Source organism: Galeopterus variegatus, unplaced genomic scaffold, assembly GCF_000696425.1.
Source record: "Galeopterus variegatus unplaced genomic scaffold, G_variegatus-3.0.2 Scaffold903, whole genome shotgun sequence".
Taxonomy (NCBI): domain Eukaryota; kingdom Metazoa; phylum Chordata; class Mammalia; order Dermoptera; family Cynocephalidae; genus Galeopterus; species Galeopterus variegatus.
Genome location: NW_007727014.1, coordinates 449417 through 467374, shown reverse-complemented (window position 1 = coordinate 467374; position 17958 = coordinate 449417). Strand labels below are relative to the sequence as shown.

Sequence of the window (17958 nt, the reverse complement as noted above, 5' to 3'; positions counted from 1 at the left end):
AAAAAAAAAAAAAAGAAAATATTTTCCCCTCAAATTTGTTTCCTCTGCATTACTGGCATCACCCCACTCCAGTAATTCTTAGGAGGAAGCACATGTTTCTCTCCTGTTTATCTCCCCCATATTCAAGCGGAAAGCAGCAGTGCTGAATTCTGAAAGCGTGCTGAGACCAGTAGGTGCAAACTCAGGGGAGGAGTGTAACACTTAGTGTATCGAATTCTGGACCTGTTTGTACAATTGTTGAGTCTTGAAAGTTGATTTTTAAAATTTGTGTTTATTTCTTCTAGCTTCTTAGAATTTCATTATTAAATTCATAAAGTTTATGAATAATTAATAAATAAATAACTTATTTGAGAGTTGAGCAAACTGAAGACTCAGAGTGAAGTAGATAGCTATAACTAGGGGATGTGGGGGCTGCAAGTGGAGACAGCAGTTCAGACTCCTCTTTTCCAACCTTTCTTCCCACAGTTCTTACTATATTAAATGCTAACCCAAACCAGAAAACCCTCCTTTTCTTGAACTGGACTTTATGCTAGTTATTTCAAAACGTTAAGAGCCACTGGTATAATGTAAACATCCTTAGGTGTTTATACTTTATGAGCCAGTAAAATTTCCAAAGAATTAGAGGACTAATGTAGAATTGAAAATTTTTAGTTTTCTCAGTTAAGGCCATTAAGAAACAAAAGAAAGACATACCTGTGCTTCCTTACATTATCATCATTTCATAAACGGACATTTTCACATCTGAAAGCATGATGAGCAGGACTTTTCCCATGAAACTAGAAAGGGCAACTGTAACCCAGAAGAATGGACTAAGAGCCATCAAAGTATCTCACATTCTCTGGGGACAGCTGTACACAAATATAGTCAGGCACCTTCCTCTGAGCCAGACAGAGGTTGCCAGACGTATTCTGATACCAGTCATCAGCCTGGCAACCACTCAGCTCTCATTTAAATCAACTTGGGTCAGGGGAGGAGGGAATGCAAAGAGGCATTGGAGAAGTGAGTTATTGGCCTACTGGAAGGACCAGTAGGAAGGACCAGTGGAAGGACCACTTCTAGAGAAGGGGTGTGCCTTCAAGGTTAACTTCTGTATCCCTTAGGTTCCAATTAGGAAAACAAAAGGAATTTAATACAAGAAACTGATGACACAGATATTGGATGATGAAAGTGAGAAGGAGACAGCTAGGTAACCCAAAGATTAGTTAATTGCAAGAGGCAGCTGCCATTCCTAGGGCTGAGAGAAAAAAGGGGGGAAGAGTCTTGGAGTGAGAAGGAGGACTCACCAATGTAGGAGCTGGGACCACCAAGGGATCACACTGAAGACCTCATTGGGGGGTGTCATGTGCCTGGTTCTGGGTCTTCCAAGAAGGAGTGCTCAAGTTGCCCATACTTCTGGAAGGAGGAAGAGGGTCCTTTCTCTCCAACTCTCTTCTTCCAGTTTCCTACCAATGAGTCCCACTGTCAGCACCTAAAGGAAGCGAGCTGGGAAGAGAATCTGTGAAATGTATGTTGCAATGTCTTGGCCCCAGCATCAAAGAGGAGTTTAGAATGGTGGGCTTGGGGCTGAAAGACATTGGCAAATAACTGACAGTATCTTACTTCTCCATCGATCACTTATGCAGAAGATTTTCTTATCTGCTCTTTGTGTCTTCTTGAGCAAAGAGAAAGAGAATTGAAGAGATATAGCAGGGTGGAGAGAAAAAATAGCAGCAAAGCAGCCTATATATTCACCTCTTGGTGTGACAAGGATGCTTGGGATCATTCTGGATCAAGTGGACATTGTAGCTTGAGCCATCATGTCATTACTCCAATCAAGAGAGTAGACTATTGGGCAAGGGGTCCCTACAAGCAAGAGTTTCATTGTGTACCAATGGCGGTGAGAACTGATGAGACTAGAAAAGTTATTTCTTCCCAGTGTGAAAGCTCCTACTTGCCCCTAAGAAGAGAGCCAGCATTTGGACACCCGCCTTAGAGAAGGCATCAGTGTACAGTCTGATTTTGCCAGAGAAGCAGTGGTGCTCAAAAGATAAATGCAATTAAATGCCCAGTTAAGTGAAAAGACTTTTGCCCCTTTTTATTAATTATTTTACTCTGCCACAGTGTGAAAGGAGCTAAAACCTGAAGAGTAAAGGATGGAAGAGGAATAAACGAGTAGATTGTTCCCTGTTCTCACTCCAAGCCCTATACATTGGCCACTGGGCTGGGGAAGGGGTAGGGGATGTAGTTTTAAAGTGGCTATAAGATTGGAACCATGGAATCATTCTGAACTTTTGAGGACTAGGAAATAGATTTGACATTGCAGATGGAAAGAAGTTACTGGAGAAAAATTAAAACCAGTTTGTATCTGCATTCTACTGAGTTCAGAGTGTTCAAATAAATCAATGGTACAAAAAGCAAAATGAAACTTTTTGAATGTTGCCTCCATAATATAGAACAATCTTTAAATTGGAAAGCAGTAACATTTTAAGAACTCAAAATATTGCCTTTATTTTACTTATTTCTGCATGGTTTTGTCTAGGATGTATTCATTACATAGGATTTTTTTTTTTTTTTGCAAAGTTTATTTATTTATTTATTTTTATTTTATTTTATTTAATAATATAGAAATATATTATGGTGAACTCTTGAGAACAAAAACGTTCTTAACTATCTGATTTAGAAAATTCAAATTAACTATCTTATTTTAGAAAATTCAAAGAGAAGAGAGGCAAAAAAGGAATAAAGTAAGGAAAAATACTTAGATCATAGTGAGAAATGAGTTTTGAGCTTGATTTCAATCTCCTGTCATGAAGTTGGTCAAAGAAAATGAATAATACTTACATATTTAACAAGTTACACAGTATATATAAAGATTATTATATCCTAAAAGAATTATGTAAACTTAATGTTCAATTAAATTATTTACATCAATGGTGCTTTGTAGACTGCATAATAGTCTTTTTTTTTTTTTGATTCTACAAAAAGATCAACGAAATTTGCAAACCTTTATCTAGACTGACCAAAAAAAAAAAAAAAGAGAGAGAGAGAAGACAGAAATTACTAAAATCAGAAATAAAGTAGGGGCATGGTAGAGTATTTGCTTCTCCTGTTATGCTGGAGTGGGCTTTGAGGAGAGAGATTGTCCTCTTCCTTTTCCAGTCTCTGCTTGTGTCACTGCAGTGGACTGTCTGGCAGGCTGCCTGGATGGCAGCTGTGGCTACTGCTGTGGTGTGGAGCCGCTTTTGCAGCAGCCTGGCTATGGAGGGTCACCTGGCGTGGAAGTGATGTTTTCAGTGTGCTCCTTTCCTGTTTCTGTGAGGGGGGGATGCTGCCCTGGGCTCCTGCCTAAGGACCCCGGGCGTGCTCTGTTTCTTGCCTGTTTCCAGACGGAGGGGACTGGCTCTCTGCTCCTTATGTAGGATTTTTAAATGGTTAACATTATTAATTGAAATTCGTATCAGCCAAGAATCACTAGTTCTGATAAAGGTAACCTGTCAAAGGTGAAATTCACACTTTTGCTATGGCAGCTATTGTTCTTTCCCTCATTTTAACCTTTAAATCTTTGTGGAGAAAGAAGAAAGAGGAAAAGGTACAATTATTTAATGAATATTGTAATCTTTGAACACAACAAAATGTTATGAAGGATTAATATAAGCTTAAAGGCATCTACTAGGTAGCAAAATATAAAACCACAGGGAAAACCAGTAAAAGTATGTCAGCAATGGAATTTATAGTCGCCATACTTAACTTATCACCTCAGAAATTCTTAATAAACTAAAAAATAATAAATACAAAAAATAAAATAAAAAATTCTTAGAAATACTTTGTTTTAATGAAGTGTATCATGTTCTATTAATTGAGAAGCAAATTTTATAATGGAAAAATAATCTCAAATTAAGAGAGCCTGACCTGTTCCTTCGTTTACAACATTTGCCTTAAATTTGTAGCTTTTTAGAACTTCAGTCTTTTAAAAAATTACTCCTTTTCGTCTTTACATTATTAGAGAGTATGTTTCCAGAAAACTAATCAACTTAACTTGTATTTCCAACATCAAAAAAAAAAAAAAGAAATAAAAATCATTTTATTTACTTCTACCTTGAAAAGATGTGAATAAGACCCAATTAGCTGTATAGGGATAGGTTTTAGGACCAGAATGTTCTGGTCTTAACCAGTGGAGTGTGTGACTTTGGGCATGTTTCATTACCGTTCCATGACTTGATTTCCTCACCTATCAAATAATTGTGCCAACCTCATTTGGCTGATTGCTCTTATGAGATCATTGAAATCATATATACAGAGTGCTTAAATTGGCTCAAGGTAAATCCTCAATCTACGTTAGCCTAAAGGAAAGGCAACAGACACCAACAATCAGCAGTAATACAGCATGTATAATACCTATTCTCATGTTTTTCAGAATTCCCAAACAACTGCCATTGCTACCCATCAGTGAGGATATAAAACTATTTCTGCCTCATGAAAGCAACCTGAGATAAACCCTTCTGACCTTCTTTTGTTAAATAATTAAAACCATTCTGTAACTCCAACTAGATTTTACTCATTTATTCTTTGAACAATTATTTATTGAGATACTCCTTGTGTCACTGTGCTAGGCATTGAAGGGGGATATTTTAAAATAGTTCTCTGGCTTTGTAAAGTTTGGGGAGTAAGTCTGTATCAGTTAGGGTCTTAGGAGGAAACAGACTGCACTCCCAAAGAGGGCGAAAGAGAGTGTAATGTAGGTAGTACTACTTACAAAAGGTGTGGGCAGGGTTGAAGATAACCAAAAAGAGAAGATGAAGCACCAGAAAGCTAGCACACACCCAGGAGCCAGAGGGCTAGAGAGACCATGTATGCAGTCCCTAGGACCAGCCTGACAAGGCTCAGACCAGGATGGGGAAGGGGTAAGGTGGATTTGAAGGAGAAGATGAGGAATATCTAGAAAATAATCTCTTGCTTTCTTCTTTCTTGTCTTATATAATAGATGTTGCCTTTCTTTTTCTTTCTGAATATAAAAGTAATTTATTTTTATTGTAGAACATTTGGAAAACTGCCTAGTAACTCGTGATCCTGCTTTTTCTTAGCCAGGACATGTTCCTGGTTGAAGGCACATGAATTTACCCAGTAAGCTCTCACACTCAAATTATCATAAAGCAATTTATTTCCATGGCTCAGACATTACAAAATACTCTTCCTTGCCAAAAGATCTACTACTGATGTTACCCTGGAACATTTTGTCTTTCTGCGTGTTGTCAGTTTCCTTATCATGGCATCTTCCTACGGGTATTACACTCTTGGCATATTAAATTTCTTCTTATATTTTTGAACACCATATTGTTCTGTATTATCTCCATCAAACAAATTCTACTCACTACCTCATAAAAAGAAAACCTCCTATAATCCTTATATGATTTCTACTGTTATCATTTCACAAAACTTTTAAAATAGTTTTTCCTATGCTCACATTTTTACAGAATTATAATCATTGAGTATGTATACTTATGTATCCTGCATTTGAAACCAATTTGAATCTTGCTTTTTTTAAACTTAGGAATGTAAACTTTCTTTTTTTCAAGTTCAACCCTATAGAGGCACTCAAGATTGAATGTAACTGTGACAAAATATCTCTGTTACTTGTCTACTTTTGTTAGGTTTCAAGTAGCCTTTGAGTAAATGCTTTAAAATTCTGCCTGCTGCTGTTTGGTCAGCATTAGAAGAGCATAGTACTTGTAATCATTTCCTGGATTTATGTTGAGGAAATTCTTTTCCTTGGTATATTAAATTAAATACCTGAGAAATCTGTGGGGTTCTCCCCCTAGAACATTTTTAAAGGCAAAGTTTCTCCCTCCCCCCTGTTCCCTTATCTACTTTGTCAGTTTCACTGCCAGCTCCTGCATAATATAGTCAAATTATGTGTTAGAAATTCAACCCTGGTTTCCCGGGTGATGGTACAATGCCACTACTTAGTATTCCTAGTCACATAGCTACCATTCCATCACACTCTTAATCTATATATATCTTCACGTTACAGAAGCAGACTTTTCAAATGAGGCATGCATTAAGAGTTTAAATGTACAGAACGAGAAAACATATAGGAGTTCTTGTGCTCAGCCCCAATACAGGACATTTTTGATAGCACAATCCATGAAACCATCATCTGGAATAACACTTCTTGAACTGGGTAATTTTTATGGTATATCTTTTTCAGTTAAATTCTTCAAACTCAGAATTCTTCATGTTCTCTTGTAGTCTACTGCATGACCGAACTTCAAATTTGGGTCTGTTTTAGTAGCTTGAGTCTTCATAAACCAGTTACCAGGTTTCCTCTGGAGCTTGCACAATCAGGGTGCACTCCTAATTCTGGTAATGTTATTGGGAGTCTTTGTTTCTGAAGTGACTTCCAATGATCTGCACAAAACAAATGTCATGAACAGCAGCATCTACCTCAAAATGGCCGGATTTGTGTGATTTAAACCAGGAAATTCTAGCTCTTTCTGATTACTGGTTGCTAAAATTCTCTGTGATGAATATTTGCCTACTTAACTATGTGCTTATACATATGAGAGGTGTGAACTGGTGGTAAAAATTGAGATTACAATTTTTTTCTCTCATGTGTTTTTTTTTTTTGTATTTGTTTACTTTTCTTTTCTTTTTTCTTCTTCTTTTTTTTTTTTGACAGTCTCAAGGGCTCATATTCCTTAAATTCTGGATCTCTTTTAGCTGTGTTACCTTGGTTGGCCAAATCATTTTTCTGACCCTGTTTTCTTAGTAGAAGAAAAGATTAAAATAACTTTACAGACTGTTACGGGAATCAAATTAAATATTTTATGGGAAAGTACTTTGGAAGTTATAAAGCCCTACACAAATGCATATTATTTTTATTTTCTTCATGACCATTGATTATTTGGGAGCTGATTGTTACTCTCTATTCTTGTTCTCTCCCTCCAAATAGTTTTTCACCGATATCTTGGATTTCTGTATTTTACGAACCTCTTTTCTCAGCATGTCAAATTTAATTAGCTTGGTAAATTGTGATATTTGTTTATGTGTGAATTTGGTATATATTTCAAATATTAGGTGAGAGAATATGGTATGTATTTTTTATTTACCTAAGGATACACAACTGTTGGGTTTTTCTTTTTTTCCTCCTGTAGGTTTTAAAAATTGTCAGCAAGGCTGCATTGAGTAACAGACATCCTAAGAGGGGATATTCTCCACCTCTATAATGAAGAAGAGCAGGAGTGTGATGACAGTGACGGCCGATGACGTAAGTTCTAAAAGGCAGGGTTACCAAATTCCACCCACAGTTGGTCTGTTCAATAAAGAAGTCACTTGATAATTCCATTCCGAGGGCAGACAAGGGTATTTAACACCGCCACTCTGTGACTAGGTGTTTCTATGACACAGACATCATCAGCGCCTTGACCCAGCATTCTGCAAGGCAGACAGCAGGAACAGTTTCCTCTCTAGTCTGGAGAGAGGCTGAGTTTCAGCTTTGCGGTTTTTATTCATATAACCACCAATCTTCAGGCTATGCTTATATCCTAAATCTTAGATAATTCCTTTTTCCACACTGTTTACATTACCAGTCCTCTGATGACTTTATTCCATACTTTTTCCCATGTGCAGATAACCCTTGAAAGTGACTATCAATTGTAGGGTCTTTCACAACTACTCCTAAGAAGTTTGTGATGTACACATCCTCTAGGTCTTTGCTACTCAAGTGTGATCCTTTGACCAGTAGCATTAGCATCACTATTGGGAATGCAGAGTCTCAGGCCACATCTCAGACCTGCAAATCAGACTGTATTTTAACAAAATCCCAGGGTGACAAGGTAGGTACATTATGTTTGAGAATCCCTGCTCTGAGTCATCTGAAGAATTCTATAAATTCAACATCATCATAGCTTTAGATCTTAGTCAGCTGAGATGATCTCTTTGCTTTCAATTGACCAGTCCCCCATTAGTGTGTCTTTAATTGTCTAGTCCTTATCAAGTTACTGTTCTTAAGTGAACTAAAAATTGTGTGTCACTAATCAGATGTGCAAAAGAAAAGAAGGGAGGGAAGGAGGAAAAATGAGTGATTTTCTTTGCTTTCTGTAATAGGTCATCTTGTTAAGCTTCTATTTCACAGATGGAGGAGAGGCTGGGAGGGACTTGAACTTGCCAATTAATGTAAAATTGTGTCTTTTGGGGAAATGCACACTCTTTCAGGATTTCTCCCAGTTCGTACTCCTTCCCTTTAGTTATGTGACTTATGGGCAAAGCAGGAAACAACATTACATGATGTTATAGTAGCAGGGATGTAAGGGGTGTGTGGTATTGTCCTTATTTTGTATTGTCCTTTTCCACTAGCCCCTACTGTTGTTCAGTTGAGGAATAGCTCATTTTCCCAGGTCTTCGGTAGTCAGTCTCTGCCTTGGTCCAGTGCTGCTTAGGTGTGGCGGCAGGTACAACCGGTGATGATTGCTGTCAGCATGACAAGTGCACCTTCTCAGCTCACTGAGAGTTTGGCCTCCTGCCACCTGCCTGGGCTCATCACCTAACCTCTCGGTGGGGTTCTGCTCATTTAAAAGACTCTGCTCGACTCACTCTCCAGCTCTTACCTTTTGTAGCTCACCCCATGGATCCCATGGTCCCTTTGCCTCTCACGCTGCAGTAACTTCAGCAGGCATGTTGGGGCTAATTCTCAGCTTCCTGTCTCTGTCCCTATGGGGCTTATGGGAATGTCTAGGACCCATAGGCACAGAAGGAGAGTTAGGTCTGTTATTTAGGATCTTTTCTCCCAAACACACTCCATTGCCAGTGCCATTTTTACTTTATTGTGTTTTGAGGAACCTAGTTAACATGTTCTAGTCTCATTACTGGTAACAATATTTTCTTCCTTTTTTTTTTCCCTCCTTTTCCTGTTCCTGGACCAGAAGGGGATTTCCCTTAAGTTATAGTCTAAATTCTCAGTACCAATGACAAAAAGCTATGTTTAGACGTCCATGCTCTGCTCAGGTTATCTAAGGGAAACTTCTGGAATTTAGAAATCCTTTTTCTTTTTTTTTTAAAAAAAGGTTGGATTTTGGATTTTTTCCCCAATACTGTTTGTATTCTGTATGCTCTAGGATTCTGTTTTTTGGAAGAATAAAACTGAGCAACGCATTTCATTCATGAAAGATGGACGAATCACTTTTTTTTCCTCTTTGCATTTTTAGAGTAACAATCCTGACCCTTCCTGAGGGAATGGTTGTCACAGTCAAAGAGGAGAAAGGTTGCCTGCAAGAATTTGCAAAAAGAGAAAAACACATTTAATGAATATTAATCCCACCAGAGTGGATAAATATTATCTAGGTTTACTCTGTCCGGTATGGTAGCCACTAGCTACATGTAATTGTTAAGCACCAGTATGAATGGAAACGAGCTGTAAGCATAAAATAGATCTTGATTTTAAATTTACAAGTGCAAATATAAAAAAATGCAAAATGTTTTATTTATATTTTTGATATTGATTACGTGTTGAAATGATAATACTTTGGATATACTAGGCTAAGTAAAATATTTTATTAAAATAAATTTCACCTGTTTCTTTTTACTTTTTTAATGTGGCTACTAGAAAATTTAAAATTACACATTTGGCTCCATTTGTGGCTTGCCCTTTGTTTCTAGGGGACTGTAGTGACCTAGACTTCCCACTGTGTAATTCAACCTTTCAAGTACAATGCAGATAATCATACTGAATGTTTCATATGGTGTCTCTTCTCTCACAACAAGAGCAACTTAGCAGACTATGTATTTTATATACCACACCCTTGAAGTAAATTTTCACCCTTAAGCCAGAGATATTTTATTATATTGTCATTTATTTCAACTTAGAAAATTTTTATTCAATGATTTAAACATTTATCTAATTATTAATTTAGCACCTATCATGTGACAAACGTTGTTCTAGGTTTTAGAGATTCAGCAAGAAATTGCAAAAAGTTCTTGTCCCCTTGGAGCTTGCATTCTAGAGGGGAGGACAGAAATACATTAATAAATTATAAAATAATCCCACCTATGATAAGGGCTATACAGAAAAATGAAGTTGGTAAGGGGCACAAAGGATGATTAGGTAGTGAGAATAAAGTATTTATGGAAGGACAATTTGAGGAGATGGCATGTTGGCTGAGAGGACATAGCAGTGTGGGACTAAGCCCTGTGAAGATCTGGGGAAGGAATATTTCTGGTTGAGGGAACAGTGAGTGCAAAGGCCTTTACTGTGTGCAAGACACACTACGTTTGGGTCTGTGGGAATACATAAATGAATGGACTGAGACTCCTGCCTTCATATACTTGTAGTATACAAATAACTTTAATAGAAAACTTAATGTGATGAATATCATAGGAGCAGCATGCATTCAATACTTTGCATATGTTCCAGAAGTGAGGCTATTCAAGTACTGAACACAAGCAATTAATTATGAGTAAAAGGACTATAAAATAGTTTAAAGGGGAGGGAGTTGCAGGTTTGCAGAGGAGCTGAAAAGAGGAAAAAGGCTAAGGAGACTAGGAAAGAGGAACCAGGAGATATGTGTACAAATGAGAGAAATAGAGTGAGAGAATAGCTAATGTATATATATAAGTATATATATACATACACACACAATTGGCTATATAAGTACAGTTGTTTATAGTTATTATGTTTATATATGTAAAACTATACTATTGTTTAGTACATATATGTACATGTATAATATAGACATATATGCATACTCATACATAATATGTATGTGTGCATGTGCATGTGTGTATATAAATGTGTGTGTATAGTATTTTAATCAAAAGACAAATATCCACATCTATACCCCAGTTATAGTTTTGCATTTCTAATCACAAACATCAGGAGACTATTTGAAAGAAGGAAAAGTAGTTAGTAAGAGTTGTAAGAATTACCTCCAGGCAAACTACCCTTGTAATTGATGGTGGCTGCCTATGACAAAACCACATTTTTCAAAGACAAAATTACCTTTATTATTGTCTCATGGAACATTGTGACATTTAGCCTTGTTAAGGGCTCTGAGGGTCATTTGATGCTTATCATAACTGCCATTTCTGATTTTATAAGGTTTGAAAACCTTTGGACTGTGCTCCAAACTGAATGTTAACCTAACTAAGGTCACTAGAAGTCCTTGGAAATACCTTATCCTGTTTCTAACCATGACTTTAACTGGAAGAATTCAAAAATTAGAGAAATCTCCAAAAATGACTAAAATAGACAAAACAAAAAACAAAACATAACAATAACAACAACAAAACCTCACTACTTAGGCACTAATGTGTCTCATCTGGATGTTTCAGTGGTCCTAACTTGGTTGCTTTTGACATGGGCATAGGGCAAAGAGATCACCCTTTGGTGTCCCTTCCCCTCCTCCCTGAGAACTTCCTACTTAGGTGCAGAGTTTCACTTTAGCTTTTTCTTTGTGACAACCTTTTGTAATATTGATTTTTAAACAAACAATTATTCAGGAACATGAGGATAATCCCAAACTAGGTTGTTTCCTTAGGGATTATTCAGATATTGGGTGAATTTTTGAGAGTATGACACATTTGAAAAATTGTAATTTCCAGAGGTAACATTCAAATTAATGTTCCTTTTCCTAAGAATCTTTGAATGCTCCTGTTTCTCTTCAAAATGTATAAATCTTTCGCCTTTTACTAAGAATCTTTGACATAATGAGTGGTGTAGAGTTTGTCAGAATCATGCTGGTTAAAATAAGAAAATAAGTTCAAGATCACAAATTCAGTAACTGAGGATTGACTGAATTAGATTTTGCCTTTGAAGTTGTTAGTAATTTTGAAGTAGTAGTATATAAGTTATGGGTATGAATTACAGATTGAGGTAATTATGACTAACTCTGCATGGGTTAATGAGTGTTTGCAAAATAATATCAACATTTTAATGTTTTCAGTATTTAATTTAATTCTAAAAAACCGTACCATTATGTTCTTCTTTTGTGGCAATGCATTTTCATGTTAACTGAGGTCTTCTGAAACAAATCCTTTTAACTCAAAGAATGACTTCAAATCCATAAATTCAAGCTTGTTGGCAATTACTATGGAAGGTATTTTGTGGTAGGTGTGACTTTGCTATTTTCAAACAACAAGTACCAAAATAAGTACCCGTTTAATTAATTTACTAAAGTTAAACCTGGTTGGCAATATTTCCTTTTTCTAAAAGAGAAAAATATCCCATAGCTTTCCTAGGAGGCTATGGTGATTGATAGTTTAGCTAAATGATATCCGTATTTCTGTTCTTTACTACAGTGTTTCTCGCATAAGATGTAAAGTATATAGTCAAGACTTTGCTTTCTAGATAACCAGTACTTTCTTTACATGCATACTTGGAACTAGAATGATTTGCAGCTATGATTCCTGACTTTTAGTTTGTTCTTAAATCTCTTCAGAAAGATTTTGTATAGTCTCTCTCCTCAGCTAGTTTGTGTTTTAAGAAAGAAACATATATAATAAGCTTTTCCTTCAGCTTCTAATTTCTAACACCTCCCTCCCCCCCCACCATGCAGTAAGTGCTAGGCCTACAGAGGGTTTAATATAATAACTAGTTACTAAACAGTAAAACTCAGATGCATTCCAGGATATTTCAAAGTCTGGAAAATTCTAGCTTACTTTGCTTTCTTCCTGTTACTGAAATATGGTTCTACTAAATTTCAAATAAATTGTATTTCAAAACTTAAGTCATGCACAGGAAAATATGATGATATCTTTCCAGATAGGGAGAGTGGGGCTCCTGAAAATTGTCAATCTTTTCTTGCCCAGATTTCCGTAATCAAGATATAGTCTTGAATGGATCAGACAAGTATAAATCACTAGAATATAGGTTCTGTGAGAACAGATACTGTACCTCTTCTTACTGTTGTGTCCCCCCCCTTATTTTTTCAGCTGGCCGGTATAGGGATCTGAACCCTTGACCTTGGTGTTATCGGCACCACACTCTACTGAGTGAGCTAACCGGCCAGCCCTTTTGTATCCTTCTTAAGTAGCATGGTGCAAAACTATAATAGATGTGCTTCATGTATTTGTTAAATGAACCCAGCTAGATACTCAAACTTGAGTTAATTATTCTTGCACGAACGAGGATAGGGTTGGTCAGGTGGCGGAGTCGAGGGTAGAGAACTTTTGTTTGTTTAAACCTTAAGAGGTCTAGTTTCAGGTCCTCCTAAGTCTAGTCTGAGGGCTAGTAGGAAGTACCTATCTTTTTAGGGCCCCAGAGTGATTTTCAGGTGAGAGACTTTGGCCTGATGGTAGGACTTCCATTATTCCCTGTTAAGATAAGTTTGTAGAGTGAAAATTATAGCTTTTAAACTTCAAGTTGCTATCAGTGGCCATTGCAGTGCTGAACATTTTCTGTCCTTGAAGTGGAATGAATGGTACACCAGGTTCGTTTGGGACTCCCTCTGCCAATAGCACCAGGAAACATAATCACCAAGAGATATGGGAAGAATGAATAATTCTTATCATTGGTTACAGCACAATGCCTTTGTCTTCTCACAAGTGTTTCATTCATGTCAGCACTAGTGCGTGTACTTGAACATGGCCGTTCAGGACTGGATAAAGAATACGTATGCTTTTCCTGAATTCTTATATAATTTGATGAAAAATAAAATCACCAACCATGAGAAGACCTTTTGTAGGAATAAGAGCAGTCAGTCACCCATAATTATCAACATCTGGCTGTCCTAAAATAGAAAATGTTTTTTACTTTAGAACACTAAACAAGAACATTATACTTTAACTATTACAGTTTAGTCCCATATTACAGAATGATAACATTGATTGCCAAAATATATTTTCAATTTAGCAAATTTAATTTTAGCAAATTAAAAAACACAAAGAGAAAAAATAAGGAACAATAAAGAGAAAGATGGGAAGGAAGCCCTTCAATCCATGTGCTATAATGGGGAAACATTATCTACATGCCTAAAGATCTCCAGGAATATGCAATGAATAGGTTTATTCTAAATGTTGGGAATCAGCACCCCCTCCCACCTTTTTGTTGTCTCTAAGCCTTTGTCATCAATGTTTAGATTCCTTTTGTGAGATAATGAATTGGGACTTCATAAATGACAGCTTGATCATTTAGTTTCTTATTCCACTCCATCATTTTAAACATTTGAATTTCATTTTCTTTTTCTTCTTTTTTCTTTCCCTGTGATTCTTCCAGAATGTTAAAGATTATTTTGAATGTAGCTTGAGTAAATCCTACAGTTCTTCCAGTAACACACTTGGGATCGACCTCTGGAGAGGGAGAAGGTGTTGCTCAGGAAACTTACAGTTACCACCACTGTCCCAAAGACAGGGTGAAAGGGCAAGGACCCCCGAGGGAGATGGCATCTCCAGGCCGACCACGCTACCTTTGACCACGCTTCCAAGCATTGCTATTACAACTGTAAGCCAGGAGTGGTGAGTAGCCTCAAAACTAAATGTCAATTCTAAATTTTATTTTCCAATTATTTCAAGTACAGTTTCATGTTATTAAAATGTGAGTTAGGGCCGGCCCGGTGGCGCACTGGATAGTGCGCCGCTTGGGAAGCGTGGCGGCGCTCCCGTCCGAGGGTTCGGATCCCACATACAGACCGGCTCCCGCTCACTGGCTGAGCGAGGCGCGGGAGCAACACCGAGGCTTGCGATCCCGTTGCCGGTCCCCGGTCCGGTACGGGGGCAACACTGAGGGTTGCGATCCGTTGCCGGACACGGAAAAAAGACAAAAGACAAAAAAAAAAAATAAAATAAAATAAAATAAAATAAAATGTGAGTTATCTGTGGACTAACTAAGACTATTGACATTTTGAGAATTTGTTTCCCTTTGAGTAGCAAGATGAGGACTTTTAAACAGTGGAGATATTTTTACTTCTTAAGACTGGAAAGAGCATGTTTCACACAGAGTGCATTCAGGAAGGAATGAGACGTGTTTGCATTAATGTCAAGGGAAAGCAAAATGACTGCTTGTGACCTATTTTTTTCAAAAAGAAGGACGATTCAATGTGCATCAGTATTTTTTAATTTAGAAAAGTAAAATGATGTGAGTACCCATAAGGTACTCTTCTTATTGCTGTACTCTACATATATCCCTAACTTCTTTTTGTTATAATCCCACGTTACTAATCTCAGTTCGTAATTATCTACAAAATAAAACACTTCATAGTAAATCAAAAGAGGAATGAAAGTTGTTTTAGGAGAGATGCTTGAACTGTTTTGTAGAGTCTGTATTTGTGAAAGAGGCTATTTTAAAATAGCATTGAAAAGTAAATTAAGTACGTATGATCTTATAACTTTGGTTAAAATCATGATAAGACACTGTTTCAAACATCTGTTTTATCATATATTTAATTAGTACTCTCTCCCTTTTTCATTTCTTTTTTTCTCTACATAATTTTCAAATATATTCCAAGAATGTTCTGCTTACATAACATGGTGATTTATCATTAAAATGAAAAATATTTTCTCTATATTTTATATGATTTTAAATTATAAAATGCGGTGCTTTTAAAATGACTTTTTGTTTAAGTTACTTATTACAGAGAAGGACTAAACACATTATTGTGCAGCATCATTCCAATAAGTCATTAAAATCTGTGCTTTTTATGACACACATGCAGAGCTCTACAGAGTTGATGACTATCCCAATATGTGACACAGGGCATTTTTTAGTTGATGTTTATTTAATACACTAAGAATTAGATCACTGAAACTCCAGGTATCACAATTAATAGCATGAAAGTGGTTTATCAAACAATCTGTGTGTGATAGAGAAGTATGCTAAAACACTGTCAAGAAAATGGGTTAAAGATTTGAGAAACATTGACTTCTTCTGTTCAGCTAAATTAACATTGTAACAGTCATAACCTACCACTGAGAACTAAAATGAGCGTATTGCTCCCTTATAATTTATTCAATCACATACCGTCTGTGATTAGTCTTGATTATGCTTCTGCGTAATTTATTTTTCAGCAAGTTTGCACTGACGCAGTTGTACCAGTTATTGAAATGCTTCTATACCGATTGGGGAATATATGAGGGGTCTTCAAAAAAATTTACGGAGATATTATATTTGTATTGTCTTTTAATTCCGTTTTTCCATGAACTTTTTGAAGTGCCCTCATATGCTTTCCTGAGCTTTCTTATTGCCTGTACTACCATCCCAGACTCTTTCCCAGAATTCCTCAGAATTCCTCACCATCCAGCAACAAAGAGGGGATGACTGGGCACAGAAGGAGTTTGGTTTTGGTAGGTGTTGGTGCTATACCTGTTGTTAGCTATTTCGAATAACACCTCCAATAAAATGAACCTTGTAGAGTTTGAGTTCATTTAATTCAAGGACATTTTGGGAGTTGTAGAATTATTCCTCCCTTAGAAGTGTTAAATCTAGACTCTGACATTAGGGGCACGCTTGTTTCCCTCTCTAAGTTTGATGTTTTTATTTATACAAAGAGGGTAATAATACTTCATAGGCTAGATAAGGTAATCTACATGATGTACCATCTGTAAAAAGCATGTATTAGGCAATCAGCAAATGTTAGTTTCCCTCCTCATGAACATCATTCAATAAGACCTTTTGAAAATTAGAAAACATGTCTCAAATATCAGTAGCCGCATGCTGGGTTGTCAGTACTTTAGGGTGAAATGGAAGATTTAGCCATTATCTAGAGAGTTTATGTTGTATAGTCAGCTAATACCACATATTAGTAATTCATTCATAACATGTCTGTTTTATTTCAAATAACTGGATACTTTTTAAAGAATGAGAGTATTCAATCATTAACTCTAAACTTATTTTTAAATGTAAGTAACTGAAAGATTTCTATACATCCCTTGAAAATACTTCCATTGGAATATTTATAGTTGAAGACTGGTGGAATTGCTAGCAGAGGAATCTGATTGAAAGATGATTTGATTAGAAGTAAGAAAACAGGGCTCCAACCATCATCACTGCTGTCAACACGATGAAAGTTCATGGAGGTAAGGAATATAGCTTAGGACCATGTGTGAGAAAGAATTACACTTATATTTAGAGCACTGAGAATATGGAATCAATCTCCATATCTTGACCAGCAGTCAGCAAAAGTTTTCTGTAAAGGGCGATATAGTAAATATTTTCTGTTTTGTGAACTTTAAGGTCTCTGTTGCAACTACTCAACACTGCTGTTGTATTGTGAAAGTAGCCATAGACAATGAGTAAGCGAGTAAGTGTAGCTATGTTCCAGTAAAATTTTGTTTACAAAAACAGGCAGTGGGTTGGATTTGGCTCACCAGTCAGAGTTTGCTGATCCCTGTTCTAGACTAGTAAGGATTTCTAGGCTGTGACTCCTAGTGTGATAATTGCTTCAACAATTACCAGGGATAGAAACTGACCTTGACTTTTTTGGCTGGTATGCTGAGTCAGTCATAAGTATAGTACTTTGTGCTCTAGATCAAGCCATCAAAGTCAGTGAAAGAATTTGAGTGAGTACTAAGGAAAGGAATTGGCCACTTGTATATAAAGTTAAATATAAAAACATTGATATAACTATAACCCTTCTGAGGGGAGAGCACATTTATGAAGGGAGCTGACCATCATTGCAGGCAAAAGGCCTGGAAAATAAGGTTAGTGGTATTTATTATGGAGCAAGAGTTAGAAAGTACCCAAGCCCATTTTTATTGGGTGACTTCCATCCTGTTGCCTTTTGGATGAGCTTCCTCACCTTCCAAAACACACAAATAAACAATGGAGATAATTCCTACTTCTCAGGGTTATGATGAGAACTAAAGAAAATGTTCATGATCCATATAGCAGAGTAATTAACACTTAATGGTAAATTTTTTGTTATTATTATTGTTTTTATTGTTATATGTAGAGTGAGTAGCCAGAATTGTGCATTTTCTGCTATTGGAGGTTCTAGGGAAACTTCATCACCTAAGTTCTTGGAACCAACTTGGAATTATGATAAAAGAGGAGTCAGA

At 36.6% G+C, this 17958-nt stretch overlaps 1 protein-coding gene across 1 annotated transcript in view; it reads left to right on the top strand.

The window, feature by feature from the left end:
* The first annotated feature begins 7153 nt into the window (after positions 1 to 7153).
* The window catches only part of PDE4B (phosphodiesterase 4B, cAMP-specific), a 446683-nt gene continuing 435878 nt past the window's right edge, over positions 7154 to 17958 (top strand). The window contains exons 1-2 of the mRNA XM_008573326.1: positions 7154 to 7243; positions 14183 to 14421. Of these exons, the coding sequence (XP_008571548.1) occupies positions 7202 to 7243; positions 14183 to 14421 (281 nt within the window). The 5' untranslated portion in view covers positions 7154 to 7201. The remainder of the gene's footprint in view (positions 7244 to 14182; positions 14422 to 17958) is intronic.